The sequence below is a fragment of the Trichechus manatus genome, unplaced genomic scaffold (assembly GCF_000243295.1).
Source record: "Trichechus manatus latirostris isolate Lorelei unplaced genomic scaffold, TriManLat1.0 scaffold00001, whole genome shotgun sequence".
Taxonomy (NCBI): Eukaryota; Metazoa; Chordata; class Mammalia; order Sirenia; family Trichechidae; genus Trichechus; species Trichechus manatus.
The window spans coordinates 30,977,296-31,002,497 of NW_004443937.1; the positions used below are offsets into that span (position 1 = coordinate 30,977,296).

The 25,202-nt window shown below is 53.1% G+C and overlaps 1 protein-coding gene across 1 annotated transcript in view; it reads left to right on the forward strand.

Moving 5' to 3' along the window:
* DNAH1 (dynein axonemal heavy chain 1) overlaps nucleotides 1-25,202 on the forward strand; it is a 79,743-nt gene that overhangs the window by 36,125 nt on the left and 18,416 nt on the right. The window contains exons 30-47 of the mRNA XM_012557431.2: nucleotides 760-873; nucleotides 1,424-1,573; nucleotides 2,281-2,367; nucleotides 2,499-2,685; nucleotides 6,961-7,052; nucleotides 7,234-7,388; nucleotides 10,574-10,751; nucleotides 11,618-11,812; nucleotides 11,937-12,056; nucleotides 13,315-13,473; nucleotides 13,652-13,762; nucleotides 14,892-15,032; nucleotides 15,166-15,326; nucleotides 15,788-15,945; nucleotides 16,306-16,479; nucleotides 17,264-17,302; nucleotides 23,609-23,787; nucleotides 24,714-24,944. Coding sequence (XP_012412885.2) covers nucleotides 760-873; nucleotides 1,424-1,573; nucleotides 2,281-2,367; nucleotides 2,499-2,685; nucleotides 6,961-7,052; nucleotides 7,234-7,388; nucleotides 10,574-10,751; nucleotides 11,618-11,812; nucleotides 11,937-12,056; nucleotides 13,315-13,473; nucleotides 13,652-13,762; nucleotides 14,892-15,032; nucleotides 15,166-15,326; nucleotides 15,788-15,945; nucleotides 16,306-16,479; nucleotides 17,264-17,302; nucleotides 23,609-23,787; nucleotides 24,714-24,944 — 2,631 coding nt within the window. The remainder of the gene's footprint in view (nucleotides 1-759; nucleotides 874-1,423; nucleotides 1,574-2,280; nucleotides 2,368-2,498; nucleotides 2,686-6,960; nucleotides 7,053-7,233; nucleotides 7,389-10,573; nucleotides 10,752-11,617; nucleotides 11,813-11,936; nucleotides 12,057-13,314; nucleotides 13,474-13,651; nucleotides 13,763-14,891; nucleotides 15,033-15,165; nucleotides 15,327-15,787; nucleotides 15,946-16,305; nucleotides 16,480-17,263; nucleotides 17,303-23,608; nucleotides 23,788-24,713; nucleotides 24,945-25,202) is intronic.

Here is a 25,202-nt window from a genome sequence, read left to right on the forward strand (position 1 = left end):
CTCCCACCGTACCTGCCACGCCCACCACGCCTGCCACATCTGCCACGCCCACCACACCTGCCACTCCTGCCGTGACACCCTGCTGCTCCCCACGTGGGCGGGGTGAGAGGCCAGACTCTCAGGCCTGCCCTGAGTCCAGCCTTTCTCATCTCACCTGTGAGCACTGGGTTGCTCCCTCCCTCGCCCCTTGCAGAGCCATTTCTGGGGGGCTTTTTGTAACTAGTGAGGAACCCCACATCCTTACTCCAGGCTGTGAGCAGCTCCTAGGCCAAGCTGGGATGGAGGAAGGGGTCCCTTCCCATACTCTGACCCTTATGGAAAGCCCCAGGCATCCATCCTTTGCCCAGCCTTGTTCAGGGTGGTGAGGGGACAAGAGCTAGGAGAGTGACAGGTATCACGCCAGCTGGGTAGAACTCTGGGTTCTAGTCAGGGCCGAGCTTATGAAAGTCTAGGCAGTCAGCGTGGGAAGTTGGGGTGGGGGAGCAGGGTACAGGAAGGCTGTGACGACCTCAGGAGGGACTGAGCCAGAACCTGAGAGGCATGTGTGGCCACTGGGACCTGAGATCTCAGGCAAGATACCAGGAAAGGAGAGAGAGGAACCAGTCGGCCCAGCCTGTGGTCAGGGATCCAGTCAGGCTGACCAGCTGTGTCCAGGACAGGAGCATTAACAGGGGGCGAGGTGGCCATCCAGAGGAGGGGTCAGGGCTGGGCACCCTCTGCCGCAGGTGAGTTGATGCCCCCCTGCCCCGCCGCCCGCAGGTAGAACGTTTCATGTTTGAGGGTGTTGAGATCCCACTGGTGCCATCCTGTGCAGTGTTTATTACCATGAACCCGGGCTATGCTGGCCGCACTGAGCTGCCCGACAACCTGAAGGCAAGTTCTTGGGGCCCAGGGTGGCCCAGGAGGCTGAGGGGAGTTGGGGCACTGGAGCCACCCGAGCTCTGACCTGGGCTCAGAGTTGCTAAATCACAGCTGCCTGAGTATCAGGGACTGATTCTCCACGGCAGCTCTCCTGCCCAGGGGGCCGGGGGCCCACTCCCAGCCATGGAGCGGAGGCCCCAAGCTTGGCCTCTGCGTGTGGGAGAAGTCAAGCTGCCTATGTGTGTGGGCATCTGATGGGAGCTTCCCAGGCTGGGCCTGTGGGGGAAACCCAAGGCAGGAGCCAAGAGGGGCATCACTGGGGAGTTACGCAGGGTCAGGTTCAGATCATCCCAAGGAACCTGCTTCTAATGGCCACAGCTGACCAGCCACAGGAGAGTGTAAGGCCCTGCTATGGCGGGGATGGCGCAGAGGGGACCCAAGCATTAGCTGGGGAGGAGGGGCAGGGAACGCTGCCTTCCAAGGCCTAGACAGTCCAGAGAGCAGGTGGTGCTTTGGGAGCATGAGGTCGGCCTCCCTGTTCACATCTGCCCGTGTGCCCCAGGCGCTCTTCCGGCCAGTGGCCATGATGGTTCCAGATTATGCCATGATCGCCGAGATCTCCCTCTACTCCTTTGGCTTCAATGAGGCCAATGTGCTGGCCAAGAAAATCACCACCACCTTCAAGCTGTCCTCCGAGCAGCTTAGCTCGCAGGTGAGTCCCTGCCTGACCAGGCACCAGGGTCTGCGAGGTGCCTCCTGCCCCAGCCTCCAGAGTAAATCCAAATTCACCGTCTGTTGAGTACCTGCTGCAAGCCTGGTTCTGTGCCAGATGCTTTACAAGCATTGTCTAGTTGACTCCTCGCAGCAACCCTGTGAGGTAGGAATTACATCCCCATTTCTCAGCTGAGGACACTGCGGTCCGCCCTAAGCAGCTAAGAGCCTGGCCAGGCTCATGCAGTGCACAGTGGAGCTGGAGCAGGAGCAGGAGCCAGGGTCTGATGCCCACCTGGGCTAGTGCAAGGGAGGGCTGATCATTAGGAGCCCAAGAGACACACAACCCAAGGCTGGGAAGCAAGTATGCCTGGGCCTTGTGGGGACCAGAGTGGGCCAGCCAAGGCAGAGTCTTCACCCTCAGGGGCTAAGCACCCAGCAGGGCGACAGAGCGATCACAGGCAATCTCCATAAAGGGAGAGGGGTATTGTGATGGGGAAGTAGAGGGTGCCAGAGAGCCCCCAGGAGGGACCATTGGCCCTGGCTGGGGTGTGCAAGGTGGTCGCAGAGGGCCTGCTGGGGAAGCAACATCACTGCTGGGATCTCAGCGATGAGGCATGACCAGGTACCAGATGGAAGGCGGAGTGTTCCCTGCAGAAGCCCCTAGAGGGACAGTGCCCACGACTCCCTCCTCTTCTTTGGCAACAGGATCACTATGACTTCGGGATGAGGGCTGTGAAGACTGTGATCTCGGCTGCCGGGAACCTCAAGCGGGAAAACCCCAGCATGAATGAGGTGGGCTGGGCAGGCCCCAAGGCTCCGCCTCCATCCAGGGTGGCTCCCAGGCAGTAGGGCTGCAGGAGGGCCTGCAGGGCTGGGGGTGTCTGGCCTGGGCTGCCCTGAAGGCTCCACGGCCTCTGCTGCAGGAGCTGATCTGCCTCAGGGCCATCCGTGACGTGAACGTGCCCAAGTTCCTGCAGGAGGACCTCAAGCTCTTCTCAGGGATCGTGTCTGACCTGTTTCCCACCATCAAGGAGGAGGAGACGGACTACGGCATCCTGGACCAGGCCATCCGCAAGGCCTGCGAGAAGAACAACCTCAGGGACGTGGAGGGTGAGCCTCTGACTCTGCCTCCCTGCAGTCCTGGGTGGGGGGCCTGGGGAGGGGCCAGCTCCGGCCACCCTGGGGTCCAGACAGGGGGGCAGAGACAGAGGAGTCCAGCTTCAGGGTCCATTGCACCTCGCGAAGTGTGCTGCAGGGTGGGGCTCTCCAGTGAGCAGTCCAAGGGGCATGGCTGGTATCCACAGGCCTGTCCCCACTGGAACCTGCCAGGTGATCAGGAAGCAGGTGCTGGCCACTCTCCCCCCACAAAACCAAACCTTCCTGTTGATGCTGACTCATGGTGACCCCATGTGTGTCAAAGTAGAACTGTGTTCCATGTGGTTTTCAACGGCTGATATTTTGGAAGTAGATCACCATGCCTTTCTTCTGAGGCACCTCTGAGTGGACTCGAACCTCCAACCTTTCAGTTAGCAGCTGAGCATAGCATGTACCACCCAGGGACTCTGGCCTCTCCCCAGGTCCTCACGAATTAGGCCAGTCCTTTGGCTGCAGCCCCTTCTCCCCACATGAGGAGCAGTCTCAGCCTCGATGCCTTCTTGGGCCTTGCTTTGTCAGGCACAGGCTCCTTGCTGGCAGGGCTCTCCCCTGCCCTGTCCTTGCCTGCCATGAACTGGGGGAAGATGCTGGGCTGTGCCTGTTCCTGCGCCCCCGTCCCTGCCTCACCACAGCCAGTGCACCTCCTCAGAAGGTGTGTGAGCTCCTTCCCACGCAGAGAGCACTGAGCTCCCAGTAATGGGCCTTGCCATGCTCCTTGTAGAGTGACAACCCTAGTGTCATTGTGCTAAGAAGCATTTGGGCCCTTCCCGAATCAGCTTGTTACAAAGGCCACCACATGGCTAGAAGGGCTCTGGGGGACACTCCCCTCAAGTAGACTCCTTCAGACCCCAAACTCCTCTTCTCTGGTAGAAGGGTGGGGTCTAAGCCCAGGCACCACACATCCACGCAGCCTACTATTTGCCTGGGCGTTTTGAACTACAGATTCCCCCTCTCCCTCTATTTCCTCCCTCTGTACAACTTATTGTTTGCCACCCAGGTTAGCGCCATTGTGTCAAATTCTTCTCAGATCGGGACCTTCTTTAAAATATTAGGTCAAATCCTTTCAATTACTAGTACTTTTTTTGTAGCAGTGTATTTCAGTATTGGCATTGTAGAAACAAATTTTAGACGCTTTTTTTTACAAATTAACTTTTGGTATCTTCCATATTATTAATATCAACATATAGAAAACAAAGATAGGGGCCTGCCCTCTCTTCTCCTCCCAGGCTTCACAGCGGTACTTCAGTAGGGGGCACTCCTCCAGGGATCATACCTGGCCACCCTGGCCACACGAGGCCCTCCTGTACGGCCTAATAGCTGACTGTGCTCCTGCCCAGCCCTGCAACGCTTCTCCCCCAGGCCTATCATTATTATTTTTGGGGGGCGGGTAATATTCTTTATTTGGTGAGCCAATCTGTTATTTAGCTAAAAGGTGACCTCAGAATAGTTTTGGTTCAAGGTTTAAAGAGTATTTCAGGTGAGGCTGCTTATGGACAACCAAACACCTCATGGGATTTGGTTTCTGGGTTTGGAGGGTTAGGGTCATGGTTTCATGGGACATCCCAGTTGATTGGCCTAATAACATGTTTAGCTCTTCTGTTTTACCTCCTGGTTCGTTGTGTAATGCCTGGGGTCTTAAAAGCTTGCAAGTGGCCATCCAAGGCACAGCAATTGGTCTGTATTCTCCCGGAGCAACAGAGGAAGGAGAGTCAGGAATAGAAGGAGGAAATGGAATGTGTGGCTAATTGCCTCCATGAACAATTGCCTCCTCTGCCATGAGACCAGAAGAACTGAATGGTGTCCAGCTACCATTGCTAAACATTTTGATCAAAGATTCTATAGAAGAATCCTGATCAAAAGGGTGAAAATGTAGAAAAGAATTTCAAATTTTCATGGCCTCCAGACTCCCTGGAGCCATGAAGATTGGATGAACCCCTGAAACTATCTTTAAACCTTAAACCAAAATATTCCCTGAAGTCTCCTTAACCAAAATCGTCCAGCTTAACTGGTAAAAAATCTCTGCCTTGAGCATTATGCTCTTCCAAGAACTATCTATATGCGATCAAATTGACAACAGCAACTTGAAAGATTAGATAAGAATCTCAGGGGGCAGTGAATTTATGTTAATGGGGGAGGAACAGCTCAGAAAAAGAGGGTGAGAATAGTTGCACAACTCAAAGAATGTAATCAATTTCATTAAATGGTACCTGTAGGAACTGTTGAATTGGTGTATGTTTTGCTGTGTATATTCTCAACAATAATAACAACAAAATAAATAAAATTAAAAAAAAAAAAGAGTATCTCAGGGCAGTAGTCTCAGGGAGTCCTCCAGTCTCAACCAGTCCAGTAAAGTCTGGACTTTTTTAAAGAATTTGAGGTTCTGTTCCACATTTTTCTCCCATTCTATCAGGATCCATCCATTGTGGCTCTATCAGAATAGTTAGTTGGTAGTGGTAGCCAGGCACCATCTAGTTTTTCTGGCCTCAGGGTAGATGAGGCTGTGGGTCATGTAGACTATCAGTCCTGTAGGCTAGTTTCTTCTCTGAGTCTTTGGTTTCCCTCTTCCTCTTTTGCTCCGGACAAGTAGAGACCAATAGATGGCCACTCGCAAGCTTGTAACACCAAAGACACTACTCATCAAACTCGGATGTAGAACATAAGCTTTATGAACTATATTATGCCAGTTGACCGAGTTGTCCCATAAGACCATGGTCCTAAGCCTTCAAACCCAGAAAAACCAATCCTGCAAGGTGTTTGGTTATGTCTAAGAAGTATCCATAACTGAAAAAATGATATGGCGTGTCACAGGTCCTCTCTCAACCTCACAGGGAAAGGAGAGAGAATCAAGATCATCAGCGCAAGGCTGATTCCTGTGAGGGGGAGGTCAGACATACCTCCACTCTCCAACTTTAACCAATTCAGACACCAGCCATCCTTCCCACGGCACTCTGTACTTCTCTGCTGGGTTCAATAACTCATTGCAATGACCACACAGAACTCACAGACCATACTCACAGTTAGGGTTTTTTTTTTTTTCCATTTCGGTAAAGGATGTTGTTGTAATTTGGTTCTGGATTACATTATATCTATAGATCTGTCTGGGTAGTATTGACGTTTTCACAATATTAAATCTTCCAATCCATAAACATAGAATGTCCTTCCATTTATGTAGGTCTCTTTTAGTCTCTTACAGTAGTGTTTCTAGTTTTCATTGTCTAAGTCTTTTACATCCCTGATTAGGTTTATTTTTCCATATTTTATCATTTGGGAGGCTACTGTAAATGGTATTGTTTTCTCGATTTCCTTTTTGGATTTCTCCCTGTTAGTATAAAGGAAGTCAACTGATTTTTGTGTGTTGATCTTGCTCCCTGCAACATGGCTGAATTCTTCTATTAGATCCAGAAGCTTTCTTGTGGAATCTTCGGGATTGTCTATGGATAGGATCATGTCATCTGTGAATAGGGATAGTTTTGCTAAGCCCACCGTTCTTCACACCCCGAGGGTGGCGATAACACTTACTCCTGTTGCCCGCCCTCCGCCCTAGGCTCAAGCAGCCTTGTTGACTGAAGCCTCAAACTCCTCTCTCCTGCATGGCCTGTCCTAAGTAGCTGAGCTACTTAGGTTAGCTTTGCCATCACTGGGTAACAGGACCCTGTCCCTTTGGCAGGGACCCCTGGACCTGGCAGTGCTGTAGGGTACTCCTACTCTTGGGCCAAAGTGATGCGCTCACTCCCCACCTACCTGGGTCTGGCCTTGCACCTTGAGCCTTGCACCTGCCCACTGTCTCTCCAGCTCTGGTCTCAGTCAGTCAAAGCTCCTGACTGACCCTAGGATTTTATCTCTGAGATTTGGCCAGTGCTGATTCGGGATGGTGCTTTCAGCAGGCTGGGTGGTGACGGTGGGGCTGAAGTCGATTCTGGCGCCTGTAACGGCCGACACTGAGCAGGCCCATGACAGCTGCCCACCTGGCCAATGGAAGTTGGTGACTAATAATCACCATGGAAACCATGGCTGGCATTTAGGGAGTTCCTACGCTGTGCTGGGCTCCATGCTTAGGGATTTACTTTACCCTACCTATGAGGTAGATAGTACTACCGTCTTCACTTTACAGATGAGGAAACTGAGGCTCAGGGAGTAAAGTGACCTAACCAAGGTCACACAGCAAGCTAGTGGCAGAGCCAGGACTCAAGCCCACGCTTTGACCCCTGGACCCCTGCCATGTCCCCCCAGGATTCCTGACCAAGTGCATCCAACTCTACGAGACCACGGTGGTGCGGCATGGCCTCATGCTCGTCGGGCCCACAGGCTCCGGCAAGAGTAGTGTGAGTGGGGCCAAGTGGGCAGCCAGGGCCCTGGACAGTGGGCCCGAGGGGTGGTACAGCCTCAAAGGGGCCTCGACCTCCATTTGTACCTCCTTGGCCTCCAGCCCTCTGTACCCCCCATCCCACTCAAGCCCTGCTCTCTGGGGAGCCAAGGAACTCCATCTTGGGCCTGTCTCCCCAGTGTTACAGAATCCTGGCGGCCGCCATGACGTCTCTGAAAGGGCAGCCGTCCATCAGTGGTGGCGTGTATGAGGCTGTCAACTACTACGTGCTCAACCCCAAGTCCATCACAATGGGCCAGCTGTACGGGGAATTTGACCTGCTCACCCACGAGTGGTGAGTGACACACACCGTCAGTGACCAGCCAGCTCCCAGGCCTCTACAGGCTGTGGGCTATGGGCCCCTTCTTCTTCCCTTAGCCCAGTGGAAGGTTAGAGCTCAGGCTCTGGAGCCCAAATCCTGGGATTTTATCCACCACTTCCTCACTGACTTCCTCACCCCTGCGCCTCCGTGGGGATAAAAATGGCACCATTATTAGGGTAAGGCAAACATGAATTTAACACATGGAAAAGTGCCTGAACACTGGCATGTAGTAAGCACTCAGTAAATGCTGCCTGTCGTCATCGCCCCCAGAGAGGCCGGTGGCCCCTCTCAGGGCCTCTGCTCCCAGGCCAAGGTGTGCATTTTAGGGGACGTGCACGCCTGGGAGGGAGGAAGCGGTACTGGAACTGCTTCCCACTTCCAGACCCACAGTGTGATGCTAGGCAGGTCACTTGGTCTCTCCTAGCCTCAGTTTCTCCAAAAATAAAATGCAGCTAATGAGAACACTTACCTTGCACAGACTTGGTGAGCGTGGATGCCCATGGGAAGGCAATTGCTACCGGCCAAGGGGGTGAGAGGCAGGGTTCCAGGTGGCCATCAAGGCGCTGGGGCAAGTCCATGGCCACGGGGGCTGCCTCAGAGGCATTCGAAGAGTCTAAGGGAGCAATGGCCCACTGCTGACCACGTTTGCCTTGGAGCGTGGGCTGCATTGGAAGGAAGAGACTTTCTCTCTTTACTTTTACTCTTTTTGGTTATTTTTTCTTTGATCCCTCCACCCCACTCACACACAAAGAGCTTAAATTACATTTTTATGAACTCAGTCTTGATATATCAATGTAAGACATATTCATAATTCAACAAGTCAAATTCTGGTTCAAGGCCGACCTGCAAAGGAGCAGGGCCCACCTTGTCTCCTTGCCCAAGCGCGCTCTGCTGGGGCTGATTTTCCTCTTTGAGATACTCTGGTGATTTCCTCCCAAGGAAGGTGAGGACCTGCCTGCCTACATCCTCACTGTCCCCACTCCATTCTTCCCGTTGAGCCCTATGGCAGTTTTTGGTTTATCAATATTCAGCATCTCCCCTACCTTGGAAGTTTTTTTAAGTTTACTGCAGAGCCAAGCGAGAGTGATTTCATTTCCCTTCTAATACAGCTTTCTATTTCCCCGGAGTAAATAGTTCTGTTTTTCATCTGTTCCGTTTTCTGTGTAGCAAGTTCCAATTTCCCCCAAATCTGCCAGAAAACTGTAAAATCGCTCTCAGGACCATTTCGTACATGGTCAACCACACGTGATCCTCTCTGGAGCCCACCTGCTCTCTGGGGCCACACCCCTCTGCTCACATCAGGCCGGCCCCTCTCTGTTGGCCTGGCCTTGCCCTTCCCTGTCATCCTGAGAACTCTCCCTGCCTCTTGCCTGGGCTGCATCCCCATTTCCTGAACCCTAGGTCTCCCTCCTTCTTGGTTTGCACCCCTCAATTGGAGGAGCTCATCATCTGGAAGCTTCCTGTAAAAGGTGCATAAAAGGAAAATTCTTGAGTCTTCACATGTCTGGAAGCACGTTTATTCTATTTTTGGGTACGGTTGGTCGTTTGACTGGGTATAGAATTCCAGGTTGAAAATCTTTTCCCCTGGGAATACTTAAGGCTTTGCTGTATGGACTTCCAGTGCCTGACATCATTCAGATTCCCAGTGGGACTTGTTTTCTTATTTCTAGAAGCTTTCAGGATCCCCTGTTTATGCCAGTGTGATGAAATTTCTTGATGATGTTCCCTGGTGTGGGCTCTTCCTTTATGTATTGTTCAGGAAGTCAGTGGGTCCCTTCCGTCTGGATCAGCAGTTAGCAAACCGTGGCCAAATCTAGCCTGCCACCTGTTTTTGTAAATAAAATTTTATTGGAACACGGTCATGCCAATTTGTTTATGTATTATCTATGGCTACTATCACACTGCAAAGGCAGAGTTGAGTAGTTGTGATAGAGATCATATGGCCTGGAAAGTCTAAAATATGTACTATCTGGCCCTTTAAGAAAAAGTTTGTTCACCCTCATCTAGATTCTTGAGCTGCTCAGCTCGAAGACATTTTCTTTAATTATGCCTTTGGTAATGTCCTTGTTCTGTTTCCTCTGGTCTTTCTTTCTGGAACACCCATTTGTCAGATGTTAGACCTTCTGGATTGGTCCTTTCATTTTGTTTCCTATGGTCCATCCCTGGGTCTTTCTTTGTACGACTTTCTGGAAGATTTTATTTGCTTTATCTTCTAACTCTTTGACTATGTAATTTTTAGGGTTTTCTCCTCTCCTCTGGTTCTTCTGTTTCTGTTTATTTGTTTTAGTCTCTATGTTCATGCTGCGGGCCCTTCTCAATTGTCTATTCATCTGGACTATGTGGAATGACTGGTTGGAAGCACTGGGTGGGTGAGTGAAGCCGTGTGGTTGGTTTCACTGTAGGCCAACTGGATGGAGACCCCCGAATGTCAGCACCTGGGGGTCTTTTCTCTGGGGCCATTCTGTTTCTCCAAAGAAGAACCCTCCAATCTCCTGTTAGGGGTGTCTGCTGGGCTCCGGTGTTCTGGGAAGCCAGTGGGAGATAGGGACGATGCGGGGCGGTGGGGGGGGTTCATCCATCTTTCTGAATGTGGGCCTGGGCTACTTCCCTGGTTTCTGGTGAAGGGCCTCATTCTGCTCTCTCCAGGCTCCTGTATGGGTAGGTGGGAGCTCAGGGTCAGACCAGCAGCACCCCCCCTCCCTGGCACCTGGTGCCTCTGAAGTTTGAGTCTTCCTGGGTTCCTTGGCAGGAATTGGCCGCTTCTTACAACCCATCTCTTGTCCCCCCACTCCCCCACTTTTTCTGCTGTATCAGTTAAACCCCCGACTCTTTTCATCTTCCAGAACTGTGTGAGCCTCATTTCTGTGGTTGCCTTCTTCCCCATTACCTTTTTCCCTTTGGAATATCACCTTTTATCTTCCTTTAATGGAACTTTAGTAGGGATTCAGCAGAGAGGGAATGTAAGCACACGTTTTCATTATACCATGTTACACCAAAAAGCCCCATTTTTTCCTTTTGTAATTTTAAAATGAATGAAGATATGAAGAAAAACAAGGCAGAGCAGGTCCAGGCTCGCCACGGGGTTTCCTTGGCAGCTGGTTGTGCTTGCTGCCGTGCCTCCCCAGCGCTCTCAGCCCTCTCCTACCTGGTGGCTGCAGGACAGACGGGATTTTCCCCTCCCTCATCCGGGTGGGGGCCATCGCGTCCGACACCAACAAGAAGTGGTACATGTTTGACGGGCCAGTGGACGCCGTCTGGATTGAGAACATGAACACAGTGCTGGATGACAACAAGAAGCTGTGCCTTAGCTCTGGGGAGATCATCAAGCTCACAGAGGTGTGTCCCCCTGTCCACTCACCCAGCAGCGGGGGGAGGAGGAGGTCCGGAGGCCATACAGTGCTGGCTAAACCTCACCCCCACACCATTCCTCACTCTCGGGGCCAGAGCTGCCTCTTAGACCATCCTCATGACCCACTTAGCAGCCAGCCAGCCAGCTGGCAGAGGCCCAGGCACCGCTCCCAGAGCCCTCCCCGACCCTGAGCTTCCATACCAACACGGTGTCCTGTGCAGCCGCTCATACCACCCTTTTGGCAGATCCATTTCCTGTGAGGCTTCAAGCCCAGGGCCCAGCAGACCGTCCCACTGCTCCCAGGCTGGCGCTGCCCTGCGCCTCCCAGGCCCACTTTCAGCCATGTCGACCCAGTGTGGGTCAGGCATCCACTCTGGTCCTGGCAGCGTGCCCTGGGTCTGGGGACGGGTGGTGCAGACTTGGCTGCAGGGCCTGCCTGGTGTGTGAGGGGCAGCTCTCAGAGACAAAGGGGTCTCGCCTAGGCATAAGAACAGTTTGTGTCTGCACTGAGCCAGGTTCTTGAGTCCTTCTGAGGACACCTGGAAATGAGTGCAAAACTGTGCATGTGTTCCCAGGTGTGGGGCTCTGTAGCAGAGCGCAGGGCTCTTATCAGATTTCCCAGGGCTCCGAGCTCCAAAACGCCCTGCCCCCAGGTTGGTCAGAGAGCACCCAGTCATCTCCAGACTTTGGGTCCTCCTCAGGGCTCCAGGGGTTCCTGCCTCCCTCGCCAGCACTGTCCCGGCCTCATGGCCTGCTTGCAGCAGGACAAGCAACCCCTCCCCACAGTTCTGCACCCTCTGCTGGCCCCAGGGGCTGGCAGCCAGCCCCCTCACCTGGCTCATCTTGATGCCAGGCGATGACCATGATGTTCGAGGTGCAGGACCTGGCAGTGGCCTCGCCAGCCACAGTGTCCCGCTGTGGCATGGTGTACCTGGAGCCCAGCATCCTGGGGCTCATGCCCTTTGTCCAGTGTTGGCTGAAGAAGCTCCCGCCCTTCCTGAGGCCCCACGAGGAGCAGTTCAAGGGCCTCTTTGACAGCTTCCTGGAGGTAAGTAAGGTCATGCGTGCCCGGCCCAGGAGGGACAGCGGGGCACGGTGGCCACCAGCCACGAGAGCCAGCCAGGAAAGCTGGCCAGATGAGCTGACTGTACACTGGGGTCTGCCCCCTGCAGGAATCCATCGCCTTCGTCCGGATGTCGGTGAAGGAGGTGATCACCTCAACCAACAGCAACCTGACCATGAGCCTCCTCAAGCTGCTTGACTGCTTCTTCAAGCCCTTTCTGCCCAAAGAGGTACAGCCCTGGGCAGTGGGTCTGGGAGCCTGGCCTCTCCTGCCCCCTGCTCTCCTTGGCTGGGCTATCCGACCTCCCTGGAAGAGAGAATTGGGTTGGCCCAGCATGGGTCATGGGTGTACCCCAGACCAGTCTGCTATGGTGGGTGGGCAGGGCCTCCAAGCACAGACCTAGCCCAGGGCCCAGCCATAGCAGGCAATTCTCAGGAAAGCATCTTGTGGGCTGGACAGACATGCAGCCTCTACTAAAGAAGATGTAGAGACAAAAAACTGTGGCAGAGGCCGAGGTGCGCCTTCCCCTGCTTCCTCAGGACGCTCAGTGCAGCTCCTGCCTGCCTGAGTACAGCGGCATGTCTATGGAAATAACCTATGGCAAGCACTGAAACGATGCCCCTCACAGAGCCGTAGGCAGGGTAACGAGCAATCTCTAAGTTGTGCCCCCCCACCCCAATCTGAGCACCCAGGGGCAATCTCTAAGTTACGCTCCCCTCCCCCACATTTCAAGACGAATAGGCGTTGATAATGGCGTCATCCCTTCAGCAGAAATGCCTTCCTCCCCTTTGTCCCACTGCCTCAGTCAGGCCCCTCTCCTATTTGTGGCGCCTCAGAATATCATTCCACACCTCGTCTGGCGTCCCCTTGGACTTGCGCTTGGGGGCAAGTGCCTCCTCTGCACTCCCCCACTACGCCTCTGTGTCTACCATGCTTGAGGAGGGACACCGGGCCATACCAGTTTAATAGAAACTGCTCAGTGGCGCCCCCACATCAAGGGGTGCCCAGGGGTGGTGCCATACCTTAGATACGCCTCTTAGTTACCTCGCGCTTCTGTAACAGAAATGCCACAGGCGGTGGCTTGAAGACCAGAAATGTATCTTCTCACAGTTTAGGAGGCCAGAAGTCCAAATTCAAGATGTGGCCCAATGGGAGGTCCTTCCTTTCTATTTCATCTTCTAGTAACCGGCCATCCTTGGCGTTTCTGGACTTGTAGATGCCTCTGCCTTCTTCGCCTTCAGATAGTCTGCCTTCCCCCTGTATGTGCTCACGTCTGTGTCTCTGCTGCTCCTTTGATCACTCAGAAGTGATTAGGTGTAGAAGACCCCCTACAAGGATATGGCCTCATTAACATAACAAAGAAAACCCTATTCCCCAAGGGTTTACATCCACAGGTCTAGGGGTTAGGATTCCAAGATGTATTTTGGGAGGAACACGATTCACTCTATACCACCGCCTTAGCCTGATGCTATTTCCTCTGTCCCCAGGGTGTCAAGAAAGTAGCCTCTGAAAAGCTGAGTCGCATCCCAGAGCTGATCGAGCCCTGGTTCATCTTCTGCCTGGTCTGGAGCGTGGGTGCCACAGGGGACAGCACAGGCCGCATCAACTTCAGCCACTGGCTGAGGAACAGGATGGCAGTCCAAAACGTGAGAGGACCAGCTGCTAGGGCTGGGCTCCGAGGTCCGGGATGCGAGTGACAAATGCTGAGTGTTTGGGGGCCATCCACCAGGCCCAGGCTGCCAGGGAGAAGCCCTAGGAGAATGGATTGCGGCCACCCAAACCTCCTGGGCCTCACAGCCAGATTTTCCTTCCGGTCCCTTGCAGCTGACTATGTGCTTCCCGGAAGAGGGGCTGGTGTTTGATTACAGGCTGGAGGACGGGGGGATCAGCAACACCAGTGAAGATGAAGATGAAGACGAGGAGAGTGGCAACCAGGTGGCCACTGGCCTGCCCCAACAGGACAGGGCAGGGAGGACCCCACTTGGTGGGGGGTTGTTCTCCTTGGTGAAAAATGATCACAGAGAGGAGGCCATGTTGTCGACCATCAGGTCTCAGGCTAGGGGGTTATTGGCATCATCTCATGGGTCTTCACAGCCCCACAAGGTGGCTATTGTGCCCATTTTCCTGACAAGCAAACTGAGGCTCAGGACAGTTACTCCCAGCTAGTCAGTGGCAGAGCTGGACTTGAACCTGGGCTGGGAGACATTAGAGTGCCTTCCTTCCCAGCGTTGCACACCACCTCCTCTGTGTTGACCTTGAGTCCAGGGAGTTGACAACATCAGTTGTATTTAAAAGCCCCATTTGCCCAGGTGCTGAGCTTCCCAGGGGTCAGGGTCAAGCCCTCGGTGGCCCGCCTTGGTGTCCTCATCCCTCTGTCAGCCAGCAAGGGCTCCATGAGCCCACCTATGTTCCAGGGTCAGGATCCCAGCCCAGGAAGAGGGAGGCAGAGAGATGTCTATGGAGACCTGATGGTCCCTGTGCAGAGGCCTGGCTGGGGGGCACACAGGGCACATTTGGCTCTAATGGTCAGAATTGTCCCCAGGGGAATGTGTTGGCTTGGCCATTGAGGGAGGTCTGCAAGCCAGCGCAGGGCCTTGGATGAAGGGATTCAGGCTGGCAGGGACGGTGAGGGAAGCCAGGCCAGGTGAACTTGTGGCATCCAGCTGATGGCCCCACAGCTGATGGGGGGTTCCGGCCCCCATACCCCTCGAGTAGCCTGAAGCCAAATAGCAAAGACCTTTGTGTTCCGGGTTATCCAATTCCTAGAGCATGTCCTCACGCAGAGACCCAGGGACTGCCAATCCTTAGGGAGCCCCCACCCTGGGCAGCTGCGTTCAGGGAGCCCCCCATTCCTGGTGGTTTGTGCTGGGAGCCCCCCATCCTGTGCAGAGAGCAGGGCATGGGGCTTCCTCTTTCTGGCAGAAGCAGCTGCTCAGCTGGGTGCTGTTGTCAAGACCCGTTGGTGAAGCTCCTTTCCCCCCTGCTGTACTTGGCACCAGGGGCCAGAGCCAGGGATGGGGTAGGCAGGGGCTCCGGGCCACCTCTGAGCCCTCTGTGGTCCCAGGTTGCCTGGGTGAAGTGGATGGACCCCTCGACTCCGTTCACCATGATACCTGACACCAACTACTGTGACATCATCGTACCCACCATGGACACCGTGCAGATGTCCTACCTGCTGGGCATGCTGCTCACCAACCACAAGCCAGTGAGTGCCCCTGCCCCGCCTCACCCACTCCCAGGTTGGGGAGTGGCCAGCCTCTCACACTGAGCAGGTGGTGGCTTCTGCTGTGCACTGGGCCCCGTGAGAACGCTCTGCCTGCCTGCTCCCCACCTCCTAGGTGCTGTGCATCGGGCCCACAGGCACGGGGAAGACACTCACCATCTCCGACAAGCTCCTCAAGAACCTGCCGCTGGAGTACATCAGCCACTTCCTGACCTTCTCTGCCCGCACCTCGGCCAACCAGACCCAGGACCTCATCGACAGCAAGTTGGACAAAAGGCAGGACACCCTTGTTCTGCCTCAGCCCCGATGTCCCCTCAACCTGGCTGAGCTGGCTGTGTTGTCACATCCCCACCTAGGTTTGCCAGAAACCTCCTGGGGGGAGCTGGCTGCTCCCGGAGGGGCCCTGAGTCCCCTTGCAGACCGTTCTAGAGCCTTGTCTCCACCAAGAATTCCCACTAAGCCTCTCGGCTGGGGCTCAGCCTAGGCTGGGCACCCAGGCAGGGTTAGGGTAGAGGTGGAGGGCTGCCTTTGAGAAGCCTGGGAGGCAAGATTCAGACTTAGCCAGCCCTGATGTCCCAGGGTGTTCAGGGACAAAGGGCTGGTCAAGAGGTCTAGCAATTCGGAGCAGGCTGAAATCAGGGAGGGCTTCTCAGAGGTGGGGGTGCCATCCTGCCACCGTAGGATCCTCAGAGGACCCGTGCCCACCGGTGTTGGGCTCACCCAGCCCCTCCCTGCAGGCGGAAGGGTGTGTTCGGGCCACCCCTGGGGCGCAACTTCATCTTCTTCATCGATGACCTGAACATGCCAGCCTTGGAGACATACGGTGCCCAGCCGCCCATTGAGCTATTGCGCCAGTGGATGGACCACGGCGGCTGGTACGACCGCAAGATCATCGGTGCGTGCGGGCCGAGCCAGGGCCAGTGGGGTGCAGGGGTGTGCTGGGCAGAGGCAGGCTGACACTCCACTAGGCACAGCTGGCACAGGACCCAGGGCCCACACCACTTTTAGGGGCCCACGAAAATGTTTTAAGTTCCTTTAAAAGCTAGGAAAAATGAACTTTTTAGGTCAAAGGAAATGTTTTAATATGTGATATTAATGCATTTGTCTTTATACCAATAGAGTAAAAAAATATAGTTTTTAATATTTTTTATGGAGGAGGAGGCCCGCAAAGGCAAAAGTACCCAGGGCCCACAAAAGTCACAGTGGAGCCCTGGGCAGGGCTCCCTCCTGACTGCCCACCCCCACCCCACTCCAGGTGCCTTCAAGAACCTGGTGGACATCAACTTTGTCTGTGCCATGGGCCCCCCGGGCGGGGGCAGGAACGCCATCACTCCGCGGCTGACACGCCACTTCAACTACCTGTCCTTCGCCGAGACAGACGAGGTCAGCAAGAAGCGGATCTTCTCCACCATCCTGAGCAGTTGGATGGGTGAGTGTGGGGCAGTGACTGGGGGATTGGGCGTGGAAGGCCATGGGCAAGGGCAGAAGGCTAAGGGCAGCTGCTGGAAAGGATGGAGTGGCTGAGTGACCTCAGTCCTGGCTTCGCGCCTTACTCAGCTTTGTGACCTTTGGCAAAATTTATGAATCTCTCAGCCTCAATTTCTTCATCTGTAAAATGGGCGATAATACTAGTACCCACCGCCCCAAGCTGTAAGGGTTAAGTACAGTATTGTATGTGGAGCATCTCGCACAGGGCCTGGCACCTGGAGATTGCTGAATATATGATGTATATGTATGCCATGAGTCGGAATCGATTCAACAGTGACGGCAGCATCTGTGAACTCACCACTTATACACACATATGTCAGTACTTGTCCAGATACACTGGTGGAAGGACATTATTTTTGTAAATTAGGAAAAGCCAACAAGATAGAATGGATGAAGTGGTCCTGATCTTCTGTGACGCTTGGGGAAAAGTCTGCCCCAGGATGCCACTCTCCCCCTCCCCAGCCCCAACCACCCAACACACATTCTGACCTTTGAACTCCACTTGGCACTGAGCCGGGTGGTGTGGGATGGGAGTCAGCCCTTTTTTCCTCTGACCTGGCCCGACCTGCCCTCAGGAGCTGTTGGCTAGGACTTACCTGCGTGTCCATCTTTGAGGGAGTGGCAGGTGGCTGCAAGGGAGCTTCCCAGAGGGGCACAGGCAGCCGAGGTGGGCAGCGAGGGGCCCATCTAACTCCGAGCCCCATGTCTCTCCCTCAACCCTCTAGATGGACTCCTCGGAGAAAAGAGTTACCGGGAGCCAGTGTGTAAGTACAGGCTGGGGAGGCCCTGGATGAGGAGAGGGTCCTGGTTCCAGGGGAGGCCTGAGCTCCGGCTGGGTGTGGCTGAGGCTGGGCCATCTCAGGTTCACGTGGGGACCTTGGGCCACTGGGTGCCAAAGTGCAGATTCGCACTGGCCCAAACTACCTCCATAAGCTCCTTCACCCATTCAGACAGCCAGTCAGCCCCTTGGTACCTGGTTAATGATAGGTAGTAGATACAAAGTAAGTGTGGGTTGAATAAATGAATGAAGGAATCCAACTAACTGCCCCCCTGTATGAAGAACCAGAGGCTCAAAAGAGCACGGACGCCCTGTCCAAGGAGCAGGCCTGAGCAGGAGAGCCAGGAGTGAGTGGCACTGGGGGGCCGGTGCCCCTTCTGTGGCAGTCCTCAGATACACATGCAGCAGGCCACTGAGCTCGTCAGGCCTGGATCCTCTCCCTTCCCCTCAGCTGACAGGGGCCATCAGAAGACAGCGCCCTCTTGTGGCAGCCGTATTCGCCTACTTACCTCAGACCTCCTCGTTTGTTCTGGGAACGAATTTCCCTGCTCCCACTTGAGGCCAACCTTCCCTTTGGCCAGACTCCCACCCCCTCACATGCTTGAGGACATGGTTCCCCATCCCCCACTCATCTACAAACACCAGTATCATCCCCCCACCCCCACCCCTGCACTGGGCCATTCCATCAGCTTACCAACTCTCCCGATTTCTCCCATCTTAAAAACACAGAACAGCCTCTCCTGGCCCCCTTCCATCTCTCCTGCCCATCACCTCATTTCTTTGCTTACCTTGACAGCTCCTCAAAACTCCTTAAAAGTGTGGTCTCTTCTTGCTGGCACTGCCCCCCACCCCTTTTCTCTTGAGCCCGACCACGCCCCTAAGAGTGCTCTTGTCCCAGTCACCAGTGGCCCCCATGTGGCCAGACCACTGGTCATCTGTGGTCCTCATCCTTCCTGGCTGTCGGCACAGGTGACCAGGTCAACAGCCCCTCTCGGAGCCCCTCTCCCTCCCTGACTGTCCCTTCTGAAGTGCCTTCTCAAGACTGACCAGGCTTGGTGTCCAGCCTCTTCCCTCTAACTGCAGTCTATCTGCAGACGGTCTCTTCCGCCCTTGGCTGTAACCACCATCTTTGTGCTGATGACGCCCAAATGCCTGCCCTCAGCCCAGACTTCATCCCTGAACCCCGGACTCCACATCTTCTCTTGGATGTACACCAGGCATCTCAGACTTAACATGTCCAAAGCCAAACTCCTGACCTCCCTCCCCCCAACACTCTTCTCAACTCAGCTGATGGCAACCCCGCCCTTCCAGAAACTTAGGGCAAGAGCCTGGCATCTTGACCGCCCCGCCCCCTACCCCAGCACTCCCACATTTAATCTGTCAGGAGGTCCTGTTGGCTCTCCCTTCAGAATACATCCTGAATCTGGCACTGCTCACCACCCCTTCCCTGGTATCTTTGCCGCTGCCTTCACCCCATATAGTCCATCCTCCAGTAGCAGCCAGAGGGACCCATTAGAACATTAAATCAAGTCCCTCCTTTGCTCAACCATGCCATCCAGGCAAAAACCCAAATTCCTCGCCCACCCCTTATCCCCTCTCTGATCTTGACTGCTCCTGCACGCCGCCCCTTGCTGTTCCTGGACACCCAGCGTGCTCTAACCTCAGGGCCTTTGTCCTTGCTGACCCCTCTGTCTGGAACTCTCTCTGCGGTCGTGTGCGTGGTTGGCCTCTCCCTTCTTCAGGTCTCTGCTTGGACATCCCCTTCTCAGTAAGACCCCCCCCGCCCCGGCATTTATGTAGACTCCCCCCTTCAGCAGTGGCATTCCTCACCTCTCTCGAGCCGGAAGTTTCTCTGAAGCACATCTCCTCACCCCTGCACTGCCTATTTTGCAGATGATGTGTTCATTGTCTGTCTCCCCAACTAAAATGTCAGCTTGGGAGGGCGAGGCGTGTGTCTGTTTGGGTCGCTTTCTGTCCCCAGCACCTAGACAGTGCCTCTGTTAGTGGGTGATCCCACTTTTGGGGCTAGTGAGCCCTGCTGCCTCATTTCCTGCTTTCCCCTTCTGGGGGCTCCCACTCCCCCAAGTTCCCACCAATGGAATTTTGGTTCCCAGCAAAGAATCAGACAGATTTCAAAGAACAAACAGCAGGGTTCTGCCAGTGGTTAAAATGCAGGCTGGAGGATGCAGGAGCTCCAAAAGGGGAGACAAGCCTGAGGGTCAGGTCTGAGCTCCAGGCTTCAGCACACCTCCCATCGCACACTCCGGAAGCCAACCAACAGCGAGCCTGGCACCCTGCCTGGGTGTGGCTCAGAGCTGGCCATTTTCAGGTCTGGGGTCTGCTCAGCACTGACTCCACTAGTGCCCTCTTTCCACGAATGCATCTCAGCGCACCCGCGCACTGATGAGCTATGTCTGCAGTAGGGAGTGTGTCTTAGTTATCTAGTGCTGCTGTAACAGAAATACCAAAGTGGGTCGCTCTAATGAACAAATTTATTTTCTCACAGTTTAGGAGGCTAGAAGCCTGAATTCAGGGCACAGGCTCTAGGGGAAGTTTCTCTGTCCATTCTGGAGATGTTCCTTTCTCTTTTCAGCTTCTCTTCCTCAGCAGGGTATCTCTCTTCCCCCATCAGTGCTTGCTGGTTGGCTGGCTGGCTTAATCTGCTCTTTCATATCTCAAAAGAGATTAATTGAAGACACAATCAACAATAACCCTGCCTCATTAACATAAAGAAATCCCATTCTCAAATGGGATTGTAACCACGGGTATAAGGGTTAGCCACCACTCGTCTGTCAGTTTGTAGTACTGTAGTGGTTTGTGTGTTGCTGTGATGCTGGAAGCTATGCCACTGGTATTTCAAATACCAGCAGGGTCACCCGTGGTGGACAGGTTTCAGCAGAGCTTCCAGACTAAGACAGACCAGGAAGAAGAACCTGGTGCTCTACTTCTAAAAAAATTGGCCAGTAAAAACCTTCTGAATAGCAGCGGAACACTGTCTGATACAGAGCCGGAAGATGAGCCCCTCAGGTTGGAAGGTACTTAAAATACGACTGGGGAAGAGCAGCCTCTTCAAAATAGAGTCGACCTTGACGAAGTGGATGGAGTCAAGCTTTCAGGACCTAGCACAACTCAAAATGAGAAGAGACAGTTGCAAACATCCATTAATAATCAGAATGTGGCTTGTAGGAAGTATGAATCTAGGAAAATTAGAAGTCGTCAAAAATGAAATGCATAAAGGTCGATATCCTAGGCATTAGTGAGCCAAAATGGACTGGTATTGGCCATTTTGAATCAGACAATCATATGGTCTACTATGCCAGGAATGACAAATTGAAGAGGAATGGAGTTGAATTCATTGTCAAAAAGAACATTTCAAGATCTATCCTGAAGTACAATGCTGTCAGTGACAGGATAATATCCATATGCCTACAAGGAAGACCAGTTAATAGGACTGTTACTCAAATTTACGCATCAATCACTAAGGCCAAAGATGAAGAAATTGAAGACTTTTACTAACTTCTGCAGTCTGAAATTGATGAAACATGCAGTCAAGATGCATTGATAACTACTGGTGATTGGAGTGCAAAAGTTGAAAACAAAGAAGGATCTATAGTTGGAAAATATGGCCTTGGTGATAGAAACGATGCTGGAGATCACATGATAGAATTTTGCAAGACCAACAACTTATTCATTGCAAATATCTTTTTTCAACAACATAAATGCCGACTATACACGTGGACCTCACTGGATGGAATACACGGGAATCAAATCGACTACATCTTTGGAAAGAGACGATGGAGAAGCTCAATATTGTCAGTCAGAACAAGATCAGGGGCTGACTGTGGAATAGATCATCAATTGCTCATATGCAAGTTCAAGTTAAAGCTGAAGAAAATTAAAATAAGTCCACGAGAGTCAAAGCACAACCTTGCATGTATGCCACCTGAACTTAGAGACCATCTCAAGAATAGATTTGATGCATTGAACACTAACAACTGAAGACCAGGCGAGTCTTGGGATGACATCAAGGCCATCATGCATGAAGAAAGCAAAAGATCATTAAAAAGACAAAAAAGATAGAAAAGACCAAAATGGATGTCAGAAGAGACTCTGAAACTTGCTCTTGAACATAGAGTAGCTGAAGATAATGGAAGAAATGATGAAGTAAAAGAGCTGAACAGAAGATTTCAAAGGGCAGCTCAAGAAGACAAAGTAAAGTATCATAATGAAATGTGCAAAGACCTGGAGTTAGAAAAACAAAAGGAAAGAACACACTCGGCATTTCTCAAGCTAAAAGAACTAAAGGAAAAAAATTCAAGCCTCGGGTTGCAATAGTGAAGGATTCTTTGGGCAAAATATTGAATGATGCAGGAAGCATCAAAAGAAGATGGAAGGAATACAGAGTCACTGACCAAAAAGAATTGGGTGACATTCAACTATCTCAGGAGGTAGCATGTGATCAAAAACCAATGGTACTGAAGGAAGAAGTCCAAGCTACACTGAAGGCATTGGCAAAAAACAAGGCTCCAGAAATTGATGGAATACCAACTGAGATGTTTCAACAAATGAATGCGATGCTAAGCGATCGCTCATCTATGCGAAGAAATTTGGAAGACAGCTACCTGGCCAACCAACACGAAGAGATCCATATTTGTGCCCATTCCAAAGAAAGGTGTTCCAACAGAATGCAGAAATTATCGAACACTATCATTAATGTCACACGCAAGCAAAATTTTGCTGAAGATCATTCAAAAGCCACTGCAACAGAACTTCGACAGGGAACTGCCAGAAATTCAAGCCAGATTCAGAAGAGGCCATGGAATGAGGGATATCATTGCTGATGTTAGATGGATCTTGGCCAAAAGCAGAGAATACCAAGAAGATGTTTACCTGTGTTTTATTGACTATGCCAAAGGCAATTGACTGTGTGGATCATAACAAGTTATGTATAACATTGCAAAGAATGGGAATTCCAGAACATTTAGTTAATGCTCATGAGGAACCTGTACATAGACCAAGAGGCAGACATTAGAACAGAACAAGGAGATATTGCATGGTTTAAAATCAAGAAGGGTGTGTGTCAGGGCTGTATCCTTTCACCACTTATTCAATCTGTATGCTGAGCAAGTAATCCGAGACTCTGGACTATATGAAGAAGAACGCTGCATCAGGATTGGAGGAAGACTCATTAATAACCTACGGTATACAGGTGACACAGCCTTGCTTGCTGAAAATGAGGAGAACTTGAAGCACTTACTGATGAAGATCAAAGACTATAGCCTTCAGTATGGATTACACCCAAACATAAAGAAAACAAAAATCCTCACAACTGGACCGATAAGGAACATCATGATAAAAGGAGAAAAGATTGAAGTTATCAAGGATTTCATTTTGCTTGGATCTATAATCAATGCCCATGGAAGCAGCAGTCAAGAAATCAAAGGATGCATTGCATTGTGCAAATGTGTTGCAAAAGATCTCTTTAAAGTGTTAAAAAGCAAAGATGTCACTTTGAGGACTAAGGTGTGCCTGACCCAAGCTGTGGTATTTTCAGTTGCCTCATATGCATGCGAAAGCTGGACAATGAATAAGGAAGATCGAAGAAGAATTGATGTCTTTGAATTATGGTGTTGGCGAAGAGTACTGAATAACCGTGGACTGCCAGAAGAACAAAAACACCTGTCTTGGAAGAAGTACAGTGGGAATCTCCTTAGAAGTGAGGATGGCGAGACTTCATGTCACGTACTTTGGACATGTTATCAGGAGGGACCAGTCCCTGGATTAGGACATCATACTTGAACAGTAGAGGGTCATCGAAAGAAAGACCCTTAACGAGATGGATTGACACAGTGGCCAAAACAATGGGCTCAAACAGCAATGATTGTGAGGATGGCACAGGACTGGGCAGTGTTTCGTTCTGTTGTACATAGGGGTCACTGTGAATCAGAACCAACTGGACGGCACCCAACAACAGAAACACGGGTTAGAATTTACAACACATATTTTGGGAGAATGCAATTCAATATATTACAGGGTGTAAGAGGGGGAGCGCAGGGCGGGAGATTTCTCACCCTGAAGGGGGTTGTTGTGAAGGAGATAGCATTTGAGAAGGAGCTAAAGGATGGGTAGAATCCAAGCATGCAGGCTAAGGTGGGGGCACCCAGAGGAGAGGACAGTCCCAGCAAAGTGGGGGGTGCGGTGGTGTGGAGGGGTGGAGGTGAGGTGAGAGTCTGCAGAGGCTGCTCAGGGAGCTCCTGCCTATGTGACCCCAGCCCACTGTCCTTTCCTACAGCTGGGGCCCCCAACATTGCCCACCTCGCGGAGTCCCTCGTGGAAGCCACCATCGTGGTGTACTCCACCATCACTTCCCAGCTGCTGCCCACACCTGCCAAGTCCCACTACACCTTCAACCTGAGGGACCTCTCCAAGGTCTTCCAGGGCATGCTCATGGCCGAGGCAGCCAAGGTCGAGGTGAGGATCTGGTGGCCCCCTCTCCAATGTAGCCTATGTGGTGCAGCCCATGCTGTGTGCACAGTCCTCCCAGGCCCCACGCATCTCAGGCTCCCTACCCTAACAATCCCCTGAGGGGGGCTGGGGACACAGGTCCCATTTGCTGGGCCCCATATTGCTCAAACCCATGCCCAGAATGGTGGCTGCGATGGGGTCACACAAAAGAGGGAAACGGGAAGACAAGGGAGAAAGAAGGTGCCTGGTGGAGGCCCTGTGTGTGCAAAGATTTGGAGGGGAGCACGAGTAGGTGCCCTCTGGAACTAAAGACACCAAGGTAGAAGGAGCTGGAAGGGTAGCAGGCGGTGGGGTGGTCAATGTGCTAGGCAGGGCAGATTCTGGGCTGTGGGAGCCGGAGCTCAAACTTCAAACTGAGAGGGATGGTGAGCCACGGGGGTGGGGGATGCAGCCTACATAGGGGTAATGGATAAGCCAGTGTGTAAGGAGCCCGGGGCCAGGAGAGGGTGAACAGGACAGGAGCCAGGCTTGCCGAGCTTGTAGCCAAGGAGTCGAGAGGAGGCCAGCAGTCCAGTCTCCCTGGGAGAGGCGGGGAAGGTGTGAGGAGAATCAGGCATCTCTCCAGGGCTCGGGGCGCAGGGCGCCGTGGGGGCCATGGGAGGGGGAAGTGATGACTTGTGGTGCTCATGAGCGCCCAGAGGAGCTGGGAGGCAGGGAGGCCTGGGCAGCACTGTGAGGTTCACTCAGTCCCCAGTCAGTCAGCAGGCCGTGCCTTCAAGCAGCCCTGCCCGGGACCTGGGTCTTGGTGGGACAGCCGGGCCCGGTTCAGGGGCCCAGGAGCTGTGGCTCCCACCCGCCTCCACCCTTCGTGCTTTAAGAGGTGGCTGAGGGCCCAGGGCGAGGGCAAGCACTGACATGGGGGGCGGCCACAGGACGAGGCACAGCTACTGCGACTGTGGTACCACGAGAACTGCCGTGTGTTCCGCGACCGGCTGGTGAATGAGGAGGACCGCAGCTGGTTCGACCAGCTCCTCGAGAGCTGCATAGAGAGGTGGGACGTGGCCTTCAACAAGGTCTGCCCCTTCCAGCCCATCCTCTATGGGGACTTCATGTCGCCAGGCTCTGATGTCAAGTCCTACGAGCTCATCACCAGCGAGAAGAAGGTGGGGAGGCCTGGGCTGGTGCCCCCCGGCCCCCAGGGGCTCCCATGGGGTCCCAGGGTTGTACACCATGGTACTCATCCCTGGTGGGGTCTCCTCATTCTGCCCCTCTAGACCCCAGGCCCACAGGTCTCAGTCAGGACCCCCGAGAGGCCAGAAAGAGACCTTGGTCTGTGGCCTTCCCAGCATAGGGCTGCCTCCAAGCTGAGTGGCTGGAGTGGGCCTCCTGACAGCTTCTCTCCACGTGGATCCTTGCCTAGC